General features: G+C 34.9%; 1 protein-coding gene across 3 annotated transcripts in view; it reads right to left on the minus strand.

The window, feature by feature from the left end:
• Positions 1–13,796, minus strand: part of LOC149780348 (endophilin-B1-like) — a 90,548-nt gene that overhangs the window by 23,852 nt on the left and 52,900 nt on the right. For 2 of the 3 annotated variants that reach the window (XM_089937231.1, XM_089937229.1), the window contains exons 6-7: positions 8,336–8,353; positions 5,141–5,230 (exon numbers count right to left, since the gene is read on the minus strand). In XM_089937231.1, coding sequence (XP_089793357.1) covers positions 5,141–5,230; positions 8,336–8,353 — 108 coding nt within the window. The remainder of the gene's footprint in view (positions 1–5,140; positions 5,231–8,335; positions 8,354–13,796) is intronic. The other variant, XM_089937230.1, reaches the window with a different exon arrangement.

Raw genomic sequence — 13,796 nt, forward strand, 5'->3', positions numbered from 1 at the left:
ATGTAGCCATCAATTACACAGTAAAACTTCCCTATTACAGTTATAAAGCTGAAAAGCTATCAATGTAGCCATCAATTACACAGTAAAACTTCCCTATTACAGTTATAAAGCTGAAATGCTATCAATGTAGCCATCAATTACACAGTAAAACTTCCCTATTACAGTTATAAAGCTGAAAAGCTATCAATGTAGCTATCAATTACACAGTAAAACTTCCCTATTACAGTTATAAGGTTGAAAAGTTATCAATGTAGCCATCCGTTACAGAGTAAAGCTTCCCTATCACTTTTATAATAATCCTTCGGTTACATAGTAAATCTTCCCGATCACTTTTATAATAATCCTTTGGTTACACAGTAAATCTTCCCGATCACTTTTATAATAATCCTTCGGTTACATAGTAAATCTTCCCTATCACTTTTATAATAATCCTTCAGTTACATAGTAAATCTTCCCTATAACTTTTATAATAATCCTTCGGTTACATAGTAAATCTTCCCAATTAGAGTTCAATGACCAGAGTAAAGAAGGTACTCTAATAGACAGGTTGATCATCTTCTAATAGACAGGTATTAAAGACAGGCTGACCATCTTCTGAAGAGTACAAGGTGCTAATCTCACAGATCAAGTGCATAAAATTACCCACAATTCCTTTTTAAAAAATGACTTATTGGCACAGAAATCAAATTTTTAAGTAAATTATATTTCTCCTATAATATTGACCTGATCGTATTACACAGGATAACATTCTTTGTTACCTCCAAATCCAAACAGGAAACTCTTACAGGTTAACTCCCCATTCTTCCCATGGCTACCATTACAACGGGTTTAAGCCAGTTTTTTAAACCTAAAAGGACGCTTATATGATGGGGAAAGGTGGTAGAGATTATCTGCAATGTGATCAGGTCTGTATTACGGGAGAAACATAACTTACTGAAAAAAAAGATTGTTTTCACCAGTAAGAGCATTATCTGATCACACATTACTAAGTAAGTAAGAGGGAAAAATGCTGAGCATGCTACCTCAACCTGCATCATCCATGAAGAGCATGATTGCTCAACTAACAGATGAAATTCTCCTAATGTTGGTTTAGCATAGCATGAGACCCTAGTTATAAACATGCTAGGAGATCCCATTAGGATTCAGCACTTGATTATGGTTTCACCCTTAAAATGTTTCCAGGCAAATCAAAACAAAAGTGTCCAATACCACCTAGTTATGACATTGCGCTATCATAAATGGGTTGATAACTGTCTGGCCTATGAGGTTCAGTTCTCTCCTCTGTTAGGCTATGTCCCGCAGATAAAAGCTTTAGAAATTGGTCTGGGCATGCCATCCAAACAACTCCACCTGTCTTGAATGAGATGTTTCATTCAAATGCTGGGCTCATGGAAATTACATGTACGTCCTGAACACAGGTTTTCATGAGGTGATCCTGTTGCTGATGTATGTCAGTGTATGCAAATTTTAGCACTTGTGATATTACGCAGAGATGCTGCCAGGATTTTATCTTAAGGGGAGAGCGCCCCCTTGCAACAAAGATTAATGGGAGATTAGAACATAAAGGGGGAGGAGGAAACAGCCATAGTTCAATATTTACCTAACACTTCAATATTAATCTTTCTTTCTTCCTGCTCCACTCGCATAGTGCCCTATTTAAATCAGAATCTTTGCCTCTAGTTGCATAATCTTTTGACAGTCTCCATGCTTAATCTGTTCTGTGCTGAGAACCCCCTTTCACAGTTTGATGTTGGAATATGTCCAATATAAGATTTTTCATGAACACAAGTTCTACCAAAGTTTCACTTTCTTGAATCAGTGCTTTACCAATACTATGCCAGATTTACTATCTGTTCCTTAATGCTACAGTATTAGAATTTTAAGTCCATTAATCCCATATTCTACTTGTTCAGACAGAGGTATTTGGATCAAATAAATATCTTTACTTCTAAGTTTCATTTTAAAATTCTTATTTATTACATTTATCTTAACTATTATTCTAGGGTTATATGGTTTTGTAGCACAAAATCACGTAGCGTGAAATTGTGATGAGAAAATAAATGAAAACTGCAATCTATTTTTAAACTGTCTGTATCTTAATTTAACTTGTTACATGCCTGTCTCTACTTTTCAAAATACTGTAGAAATAGGTTGATCTGCATGTCGTCCATTTTTGTCCATCCACAGCATGTACGTCGGATTCATATTTAACACCATTTTCAGGTTCAAAATCATTCATTAACGTTCCAGCTCCAATAACCTGGTATCCTTCCTAACTTTAAATATAAATTGCCTTCATCGCTATCATCAGCCAGTATTTGCCAAAAAGAATCATCATCAAAAAAGAACCATGCAGGGAATCAGTCATTTTGGATTTGCTAGGTAACCCATATTATAAATGTGCATTTGTAAAACTTTCTTGATGAAAGATTCAAATTATGACAGAATGCTTACTTTGGGCCCCAATGTGCTAATCAAATTTAGTTTAATAACCACTCATGTCAAACCATAAAACCCAGATATGTAATCAGTTATGAGAAAAGATACATTATGATATGCATTAGGATATGTCTACTGACCTAAGAAATGACAAGCACGTGAAAGGGTGAAAGGCTGAATAAAACTTGCATACTGTGCAGAGTACATTTTCATATGTGCAACGTTAAACTAATTTGTGGGAGTTCTCATTCATCACTGGTCTCCAAGTGTGCAAATTCATACAAATTTCAAGCAATCATGCACCTTGTCAGCATCTCTGGTTATGACATGCCTTTCGGACAGAAAAGCCTGGTTCAGCCATTGTGGATATTCTCTGTATACTTCTGATAATACCTGAGAGTGCTACAGGATCATGGAACTTCATCTCTCTTTGCTTACTGATCAAGGGGATGGGGCGAACAGTTATTTGTTGATTGCTTTGTGTCATCAACCGACTGATTGGAATGGAGTGGAAAGTAGTTCGGGTTCACACAAAGGACATGTATCTCATTGACTCTGCATGCTGAGGCAAGCACCATCAGAAAGCAAGTCTTATATGATAGCTGTCTGGTGGATGCGGATGACATGGGTTCAAAATTGGAGTTATCAACCATGACAGCAAACTGGAATGTCGTGTCCAATATTGTCTCATCCATAATGTCAGAATGTTATCCCTTTTCAGCAACTCTTTATGGCGATGAGACTAACTACTTCAAAGAGAGGGTGAAAGATGTTGGCCAGATGAGGAATAGAGGCAGAGAGTGGTGTGATACTGTCTGAAGTGAAGTCAAATATGAATGGTATCATAATTTCAAAATATAAATTCACAAGAATTTACAAAAATGTTGCATTCATGATTAAAAAACAGCATTTTAACTTAATGTACCATTGAAAACATAAAGATAATTAATTTTAAGTTATAAATGTTTTGTAATTTAACTGGATTGTGTAAATGACATCTTAGCATATGGCAGTGGAAGTAAAAATTGGTTTAAACCAGATAGAATGGTAACCAACGAATGCATATAAAGGGGAGTTAACCTATAAGAGTTGCTTCCCTTTGTCTTTGTAACTTGAACCAACAGCCTACCCAGGCTGGATTTGGAGGTAGCATAGAAAGTTATCCTAATGTGATAGGTAATGTATTTGCCATAAAAATTTCAAAGTCTACTATCATCTTATATAAACTATATTTCTAACTGAAACTTAGACACAGTGTTGTAAATGGCTTTAATTATCTAGCAATGTATCAGTTGCCAAAAGAAACTTTAGTAAAAGATTTAAATTTCAAGACCTTGAGCTTTTAATGCCTCTAATGATGATGCCACCATCAGTGAAAAGTGATACCTCAGTCATTCAAAGGTGCTTGTATGTCAATGGAGTATAGGTGTCCAAAGGCACTTGCACGAGGTAAAGGGTTACATTCCTCCCCATTTGCGGCAAGTTACATTATAACATTATATTTGCAGCTGGGGAATTGTTCTTTTAAAAAAATGATATTTTTGTTTAATGCAACTGGGGTTTGAATTAAGTAGTGGCTGAACATGAAAATTAAAATAAGTTCTGAAGTAAAAGTGATATTTTTATGATCTTGACTGGAGCAGAGTAATTAACAAATTTCCACCAACTCTAACAGCTATCATAAAATTATCAAGTTTAAAATGGAATACTCCATCAATACTGCAACAGCTACCACACAACTATCAAGCTCAAAATGGAATATTCCATCAATACTGCAACAGCTACCACACAACTATCAAGCTCAAAATGGAATATTCCATCAATACTGCAACAGCTATCACACAACTATCAAGCTCAAAATGGAATATTCCATCAATACTGTAATAGCTATCACAAAACTATCAAGTACAAAATGGAATATTCCATCCATACTGTAACAGCTATCACAAAACTATCACGTTCAAAATGGAATATTCCATCAATATAGATGGGATAGAGATGGGATAATGAATAGGGATGGGATAATGCATAGGGAATAATGTTGGAATTATGTTCACTGTAACAGCTATCACAAAATTATTACGTTTAATATGGAATATTCCATCAATACTGTAACAGCTATAACAAAATTATCACATTTAAAATGGAATATTCCATGCAAAGAATCACATTCCTTGATAGCATATTTTATGAAAACAAAAACATCTTTTGACTGATATTATAAACCTACAGATAAAAACTTATCTACATTATCATTTCTTCAATCCATTCCATTGCAAGAAGCCTCATCTATAGTCAATTATTATGAATTAAATGTATCTGCAATAAAGAGTCGGACTTTGAGAAACATGCATCTAATCTCATCCAATTTGAACAAAAAAGGAATAATCCGAGTCAATTATTCAAATCTACTTAACCCAGCTAAGTAGATAATGGATCTAGTAGTGTAATATCTGCAATATCTACTTATGACAAACAATTATTTTCTCCAATGTGCAATTAGATCTGTTTGGCTAGTTGCCAAAATGGCTCTGCTACATATGACCCAAAAATCCTCCCATTTTTGCACAGAGTATTGGCTTTAAATTAAGCAACCATTTAATAAGAGCTAATTTTTCCAGTAAACACCAGTTAGCATGTGCATCAAGTGCACTAGTAAACTCTCTGCTTACAAACAGTTAGTCAAGACACATGTACATACATGTGTACTAGCAATTCCCTCCAGCAAAAGTTTGGTGATTTCTGACTGTCTATCAAAGTCAAGTTGTGCTGCCCGCAGGTCCCCCTCTGCCTGAAAATAAACAGGAATACAAAAAAATGAAATGTTAGATGCAATAATTAAATACATAAATAGCAAGTAAATCCAACAATGGCCATATCAGTAACCAGTCATGCTTGAAAATAAAATAAGGCACATATTAATGAAAACTCAATCTGTAATACATTATTTAGATACTTAAAATAATCAAGAAAATGATTAATATAAAAAGTTCTTTATCACTTGAATTTGTGGACATGGTGAATTCTATTGACAACTGAATATTTTAATATAGAGAAAATCCTGTGTGGGGTAGGAGTGGTGGAATGCATAGGGGATAGTGTTGGAACACTTACACTGTCCTGTGTACAGTTGTGGTAGAGATGGGATAATGCATAGGGGATTATGTTGGAATACATCCTGTCCTGTGTACAGTTATGGTAGAGACGGGAGAATGCATAAGCATGGGATAATGCATAGGGGATAATGTTGGAATATGTCCACTGTCCTGTGTACAGTTATGGTAGAGATGGGATAATGCATAGGGGATAATGCTGGAATATGTCCACTGTCCTGTGTACGGTTATGGTAGAGATGGGATAATGCATACGGAATAGTGTTGGAATATGTTCACTGTCCTGTGTACAGTTGTAGAAGAGATGGCAGAAAGCATAGGGGATAATGTTGGAATATGTCCATTGTCCTGTGTCAAGTTGTGGTAGAGATGGTGGAATGCATAGAGGATAATGTTGTCCACTGTTCTGTGTACTGTTGTGGTAGATGTGGGAATGCACTGGGGATATTGTTGGCATATGTTCACTGTCCTGTGTACAGCTGTGATAAATACAGGTGAATGCATAGGGGATAATGTTGGAATATGTCCACTGTCCTGTGTACAGTTCTGGTAGAGATGGTGGAATGCATAGGGGGATAATGTTGGAATATGTCCACTGTCCTGTGTACAGTTGTGGCAGAGATGAGGGAGTACATAGGGGATAATGTTGGAATATGTCCACTGTCCTGTGTACAGTTCTGGTAACATAAAAAGTTCTTTGTCCCTTGAATTTGTGGACATGGTGAATTCTATTGACATCTGAATATTTGCATACAGAGAAAATCCTGTGTGGGGTAGGAGTGGTGGAATGCATAGGGGATAGTGTTGGAATACTTCCTGTCCTGTGTAGAGTTATGGTAGAGACGGGAGAATGCATAAGCATGGGATAATGCATAGGGGATAATGTTGGAATATGTCCACTGTCCTGTGTACAGTTATGGTAGAGATGGGATAATGCACAGGGGATAATGCTGGAATATGTCCACTGTCCTGTGTACAGTTATGGTAGAGATGGGATAATGCATAGGGAATAGTGTTGGAATATGTTCACTGTCCTCTGTACAGTTGTAGTAGAGATGGCAGAAAGCATAGGGGATAATGTTGGAATATGTCCATTGTCCTGTGTCAAGTTGTGGTAGAGATGGTGGAATGCATAGGGGATAATGTTGTCCACTGTCCTGTGTACAGTTGTGGTAGATGTGGGAATGCACTGGGGACATTGTTGGCATATGTTCACTGTCCTGTGTACAGCTGTGATAAATACGGGTGAATGCATAGGGGATACTGTTGGAATATGTCCACTGTCCTGTGTACAGTTCTGGTAGAGATGGTGGAATGCATAGGGGGATAATGTTGGAATATGTCCACTGTCCTGTGTACAGTTGTGGCAGAGATGAGGGAATACATAGGGGATAATGTTGGAATATAGCCATTGTTCTGTGACACAATTCATGCAAATCTTGATATCGTAGCCTGTTCTTCTGCGATGGAATGTGACGAATATTAGATTACAAAAAATTCCTTTCCTTTTAAAGCAACATTGCATAAATTCATCACCATAATATTTATATGAAAAAAAGATAAAATTCTTCTCCTTAACAGAGCAACAAATCTCACATTTAGACCATCAAAATAGTCACTTACTTAAATTCACCGATTCTACTATTTTGCGGAATATTTGGGACCACAAATACAAAATAAATATCATTCATATCTGTGTTTCAGGCTTTCACTACCAAGATTTATATTTTAATGCTTTACAAATGTTATGAAACAATTCCACCACCACCAATAACACACACAATATTGAATCTAAGCACATCTCCCAACCACCCCAAGAAGAAATTACATGTACTGAAGGATTTGAACTTGAAGCTTAATTCAGCAAAAGTTATGAAAATATTGTGCACAAAGTTCAGACCCTTCTGACGTATCAATAGCATATTATGTATGAATAAATGTATAACAATATAATGATATATATACTATAATGGGCCTATTTTAGAAGGGGTAAAACAAATGTCTTCACCATGTATACAATACACATGGGACACTTCATTCTGCAGTTCTCTGAAACCCAACATTCCATATTACATTTCTGTTACTGTTATAGGGTTTAACGCCATTTTTCAGCACAAGATAGGCTATATATGGCGGCAAATATTAATGGTGGAGGAAGAACCCGAGAAAATCCCGGAAAGAACCACCGACCCACAAGAAGCTACCAACAATCTTTCTTACATATCCACAATGGCCAAGCCCGAGACTCAAACCCACGCAGACAGAGGTGAGATGGCAGTGATCCGTGATGGAGAGTGCTTTAGACCACTCAGTCACTTGGGGCTCCTACATTTTTTAATTCATGGCTGCTAAATTATTTCTCAAGTTTTATACATGGCTTTATCTATAAGACCCTTTTGAGTTGTCTGTACACTAACTGTATACTGTATGTCATAAGCTATTTAAACTTTTCAATTGCTTCACCTATCATTGAACTCCATGGAAGTGGTTGCACATTGCCTTTAAAGGTTAAATGTCGACAGCTGAATTGGTTAAAACATTGGTCTACAAGAAATATGTTTGACTATGTTGGTAGCACATATAAAACCATGAAGTGGTGGTCTTTTTTTTCATGCCTTACTGCACAACTGATTTTCAATATCAATAACAACAGCACTTGGTTCTCTAGAAAATTTGAATGGCTGCAGTTAAATAATATAACCTAGCCATGCTATGGATGACACATAAACTGGGCACTAAAATGAACCCTCTACAATGTTAATGCAGTTTAAAAATGAACTTACTCTAGTAATGGCATCATCCTAATTGGCAGCATCAAAAGAAATATAATAACAACAATCATTAGTTAAAAATATTTCACTAATCCTATGTCTTATTACTGACAAATCCTGCTTTCTAACCACTGTTGTGCTGAGATGACTTTAAATTCTAATAAATACATACATAATACACTGATAAAAATAGTAAGTCAACAAAGTTCAAACTTATACACATTTTTCCCTTTCATTTCATCACTCAAATTCTTTGACAATCAATTTAGTCCATTTGAAAATTGTAATAGTTTGGACAGTTATACTTCAATGTCATGATAGTACTGTAAGCACACTTTGCTATAATGCATACAATTATGACATCAAGCACACTTTGCTATAACGTATACAATACAGTTAATACAGCAAGCACGCGTTGCTATAATGTATACAATTAATACAGCAAGCACACTTTGCTATAATGTATACAATACAGTTAGTAGAGTAACACACTTTGCTATAATGTATACATTATACGTTCATATAATATAATGGCATACAGTTGTGTGTGTGTATAGTACTAGATCATGTAGATGGCATACAGTTTCTACAGCAAGCACACTTTGCTGTAATGCATACAATACAGTTAATACAGCAAGTACACTTTGCTGTAATGTGTACAATACAGCAAGCACAATTTGCTGTGATGTATACAATATAGTTGATACAGAAAGCACACTTTGCTATAATGTATACAATACAGTTGATACAGCAAGCACGCTTTGCTATAATGTATACAATACAGTGTTTGTGTGTGTGTGTGTGATTTATATTTTTTTTACGTAGCTTTAACAATTTTTCAGTCATATCACTACGATGTCAGCAGTGTGACAGTTTATAGTGATCTCTAGCACCGGGGCATCATGCCGCAGACATGTAGCATGATGTCTCAACCAGTCACATTATCCTGACACCAGGCTGACCAGTCCTAACACTAACCTCTTAATGATGAGCACCAAGCAAAGCACCAGTTAGTGCCATTTTTTTAATTCTTTGGCATGACTCAGCTGGGGTTTGAACTCATGACCTCCCGCATTCGAGGCGGATGCTCTAACCACCAGGCCACCTGAGTGGTCAAATACAGTTAGTATATTAAGCACACTTCGCTATTATGTATACAGTTTCTACAGCAAGCACAATTTGCTGTAATGTATACAATATACAGTTAATACAGCAAGCACACTTTGCTGTAATGTATACAATACAGTTAATACAGCAAGCACACTTTGCTGTAATGTATACAATACAGTTAATACAGCAAGCACACTTTGCTGTAATGTATATAATACAGCAAGCACACGTTGCTGTAATGTATACAATACAGCAAGCACAATTTGCTGTAACGTATACAGTACAGTTAATACTGCAAGCACAATTTGCTGTAATGTATACAGTACAGTTAATACAGCGAGCACACTTTGCTGTAATGTATACAATACAGTTAATACAGCAAGCGCACTTTGCTGTAATGTATACAGAACAGTTAATACAGCAAGCACACTTTGCTGTAATGTATACAATATAGTTAATACAGCAGCACACTTTGTTGTAACATATACAGTACAGTTAATACAGCAAGTACACTTTACTGTAATGTATACCATACAGCAAGCACAATTTGCTGAAATGTATACAATACAGTTAATATAGCAAGCACAATTTGCTGTAATTTATACAATACAGTTAATATAGCAAGCACAATTTGCTGTAATTTATACAATACAGTTAATATAGCAAGCACAATTTGCTGTAATGTGTCCATGAATCAGGCATTAGTGTTGTTTCATTGTAACTGATATAATGTATATGAATTTGGGGTGTCCATGAATCAGGGATTACAGTGTTGTTTCATTGTGATTGAAATAATTAAGCAAGCGCACTTTGCTGTAATGTATACAGAACAGTTAATACAGCAAGCACACTTTGCTGTAATGTATACAATATAGTTAATACAGTAATGTATACAATATAGTTAATACAGCAGCACACTTTGTTGTAATGTATACAGTACAGTTAATACAGCAAGTACACTTTACTGTAATGTATACCATACAGCAAGCACAATTTGCTGAAATGTATACAATACAGTTAATATAGCAAGCACAATTTGCTGTAATTTATACAATACAGTTAATATAACAAGCACAATTTGCTGTAATGTATATAATACAGTTAATACAGCATGCACACTTTACTGTAATGCATAGGATTTTGGAGTGCTATGAATCAGCCATTACAGTGTTGTTATCACTGTAATTGTCATAATGTATAGAAATTTGAGGAGACCAGAAATCATACATTATTGTGTTGTTATTTTAATGTAAATTACATAATTTATAAGAAGTTTGGGTGACTAGAAGCCAGGCATTGTAGGATTGTTACGTCACAGTAACTGATATAATGTATAGGAATCTTGGGTGACCAGAAGTCAACCATCACAGTGTTGTTATCACTGTATTTGCTATAATGTATGCCAATCAATCAGTGTTGTAATTTCATTGTAAATTCTAAAATTTAAAAGAACTTTTGGGTGACAAGAAATCAGGCATTAGTGTTGTTATTTCACTGTAAAACTGCTATAATTTATAAGAATTTAGGGTGACCAGAAATCAGGCATTACTGGGTCGTTATTTCATTATAATAGATAGAATTTATATAAATCTGGTATGACCAGAAATCAGGCACTATCGTGTTGTTATTTCATTGTAATTGTTATAATTTATAGAAATTTGGGGTGCCTTTGTATCAGGCATTACAGTGTTGTTATTTCATTGTAATTGACAGAATTCTTATGAATGTTGGGTGACCAGAAATCAGGTATCATATGGTTGTTATTTCATTGTAACTGATATAATGTATAGGAATTTGGGGTGTCCATGAATCAGGCATTACAGTGTTGTTTCATTGTAAGTGATATAATGTATAAGAATTTGGGGTGTCCATGAATCAGGCATTAGTGTTGTTTCATTGTAACTGATATACTGTATAGGAATTTGGGGTGTCCATGAATCAGGCATTAGTGTTGTTTCATTGTAAGTGATATAATGTATAGGAATTTGGGGTGTCCATGAATCAGGCATTACAGTGTTGTTTCATTGTAATTGATATAATGTATAGGAATATGGGGAGTCCATGAATCAGGCATTACAGTGTTGTTTCACTGTAACTAATATAATGTATATGAATTTGGGGTGTCCATGAATCAGGCATTAGTGTTGTTTCATTGTAACTGAAATAATGTATATGAATTTGGTCTGTCCATGAATCAGGCATTAGTGTTGTTTCATTGTAACTGATATAATGTATATGAATTTGGGGTGTCCATGAATCAGGCATTACAGTGTTGTTTTATTGTAACTGATATAATGTATAGGAATTTGGGGTGTCCATGAATCAGGGATTACAGTGTTGTTTCATTGTAATTGAAATAATTAACAGAAATTTTAGGGTGACCAGAAATCAGGCATTATAAGGTTGTTATTTCAATGTAATTGCTATAATTTATAGGAATTTTGAGTGACCAGAAGTCAGGCATTATACCACTGGTCATCAATTCTGTATGTACCAAAGTTTTCACTGGCCATGAACCAATGATTATCAATTCTGACTGGATAAAGTATTAGATTTTTTTTGAAAACAAGTGTCGGTTAGCACCTATAGTGCAATTAAATTTAAACTGACACATAACTGAAAGTTAACTCTGGTATATATTTCATCAAAATCATGACATTTCTAATCAATCCAGCTTTCAGCAAATTCCTGACAACAAAACTGTTTATTTTGACTGATTTAAATATACTTTTATTATCAGAATTAGAAAATGTATATTTCTGGTACAAATAATATACCCTACATATTTATTTACAGGAATAAACAAATTGAACATTTACCAGTATGAAAAAGAGACAACTTAGATTGGCTTGGAAAGATAGGAATAAAATATATGAACACACACACAGATACCTCTCTGCAAAATTCAGACAAATAAGACAATATGCAATTGATGTTTGCATTAATGTACATGCAGTTTTACAGTCATGCAACATAACCCATACATGCATTTTTACAGTCATGTAACATTAACCCATACATGCATTTTTACAGTCATGTAACATTAACCCATACATGCATTTTTACAGTCATGTAACATAACGCATACATGCATTTTTACAGTCATGTAACACAACCCATACATGCATTTTTACAGTCATGTAACATAACCCATACATGCATTTTTACAGTCATGTAACATAACCCATACACGCATTTGTACAGTCATGTAACATAACCCATACATGCATTTTTACAGTCATGTAACATAACCCATACATGCATTTTTACAATCATGTAACATAATCCTTACATGAATTTTTACAGTCATGTAACATAACCCATACATGCATTTGTACAGTCATGTAACATAACCCATACATGAATTTTTACAGTCATGTAACATAACCCATACATGCATTTTTACAGTCATGTAACATAACCCATACATGCATTTTTACAGTCATGTAACATAACCCATACACGCATTTGTACAGTCATGTAACATAACCCATACATGCATTTGTACAGTCATGTAACATAACCCATACATGCATTTTTACAGTCATGCAACATAACCCATACATGCATTTTTACAGTCATGTAACATTAACCCATACATGCATTTTTACAGTCATGTAACATAATGCATACATGCATTTTTACAGTCATGTAACATAACCCATACATGCATTTTTACAGTCATGTAACATTAACCCATACATGCATTTTTACAGTCATGTAACATAACCCATACATGCATTTTTACAGTCATGTAACATTAACCCATACATGCATTTTTACAGTCATGTAACATAACATGCATGCTCCAAAACATAATGTATATCATTCTAACAAGGCTAAATATAAAATTACAGCTGGGATATGGATTTGTGGAAGAAGAAAAAAAAATCAAAGTTCAAGTAATGACACATCAATAATGAATACAGTCAATTACCATATACACTAGCTTACACGTCCAACTGAAAATTGCATGAACCCACACCTGTAATCATGTAATGTGCCAGCAGATTTGGGTCTATGCAGCTTGTTTGGAGTAATTAATAGAACAAAAAAACACAGACCTGGATGTACACATGCATGATGTGATGGCAGATCAGGGTATATGTTACTTGTAGCAGGACCCAACTTGTAAGTGAGTATATACCATAGCTTCAAGATCTACATGTACACAATGACATACCTTTCAAGGGACATCAACAAAATCTGATTAAAGATATGCATGTATATACTGACACATCTTGCAAAGGACATCAACAAAATCTTATTAAAGATCTGCATGTATATACTGACACGACACACCTTTCAAGGGACATCAACAAAATCTGATTAAAGATATGCATGTACATAATGACACACCTTT

This window comes from Sinohyriopsis cumingii, chromosome 16 (assembly GCF_028554795.1).
Source record: "Sinohyriopsis cumingii isolate HCF-2022 chromosome 16, ASM2855479v2, whole genome shotgun sequence".
Taxonomy (NCBI): domain Eukaryota; kingdom Metazoa; phylum Mollusca; class Bivalvia; order Unionida; family Unionidae; genus Sinohyriopsis; species Sinohyriopsis cumingii.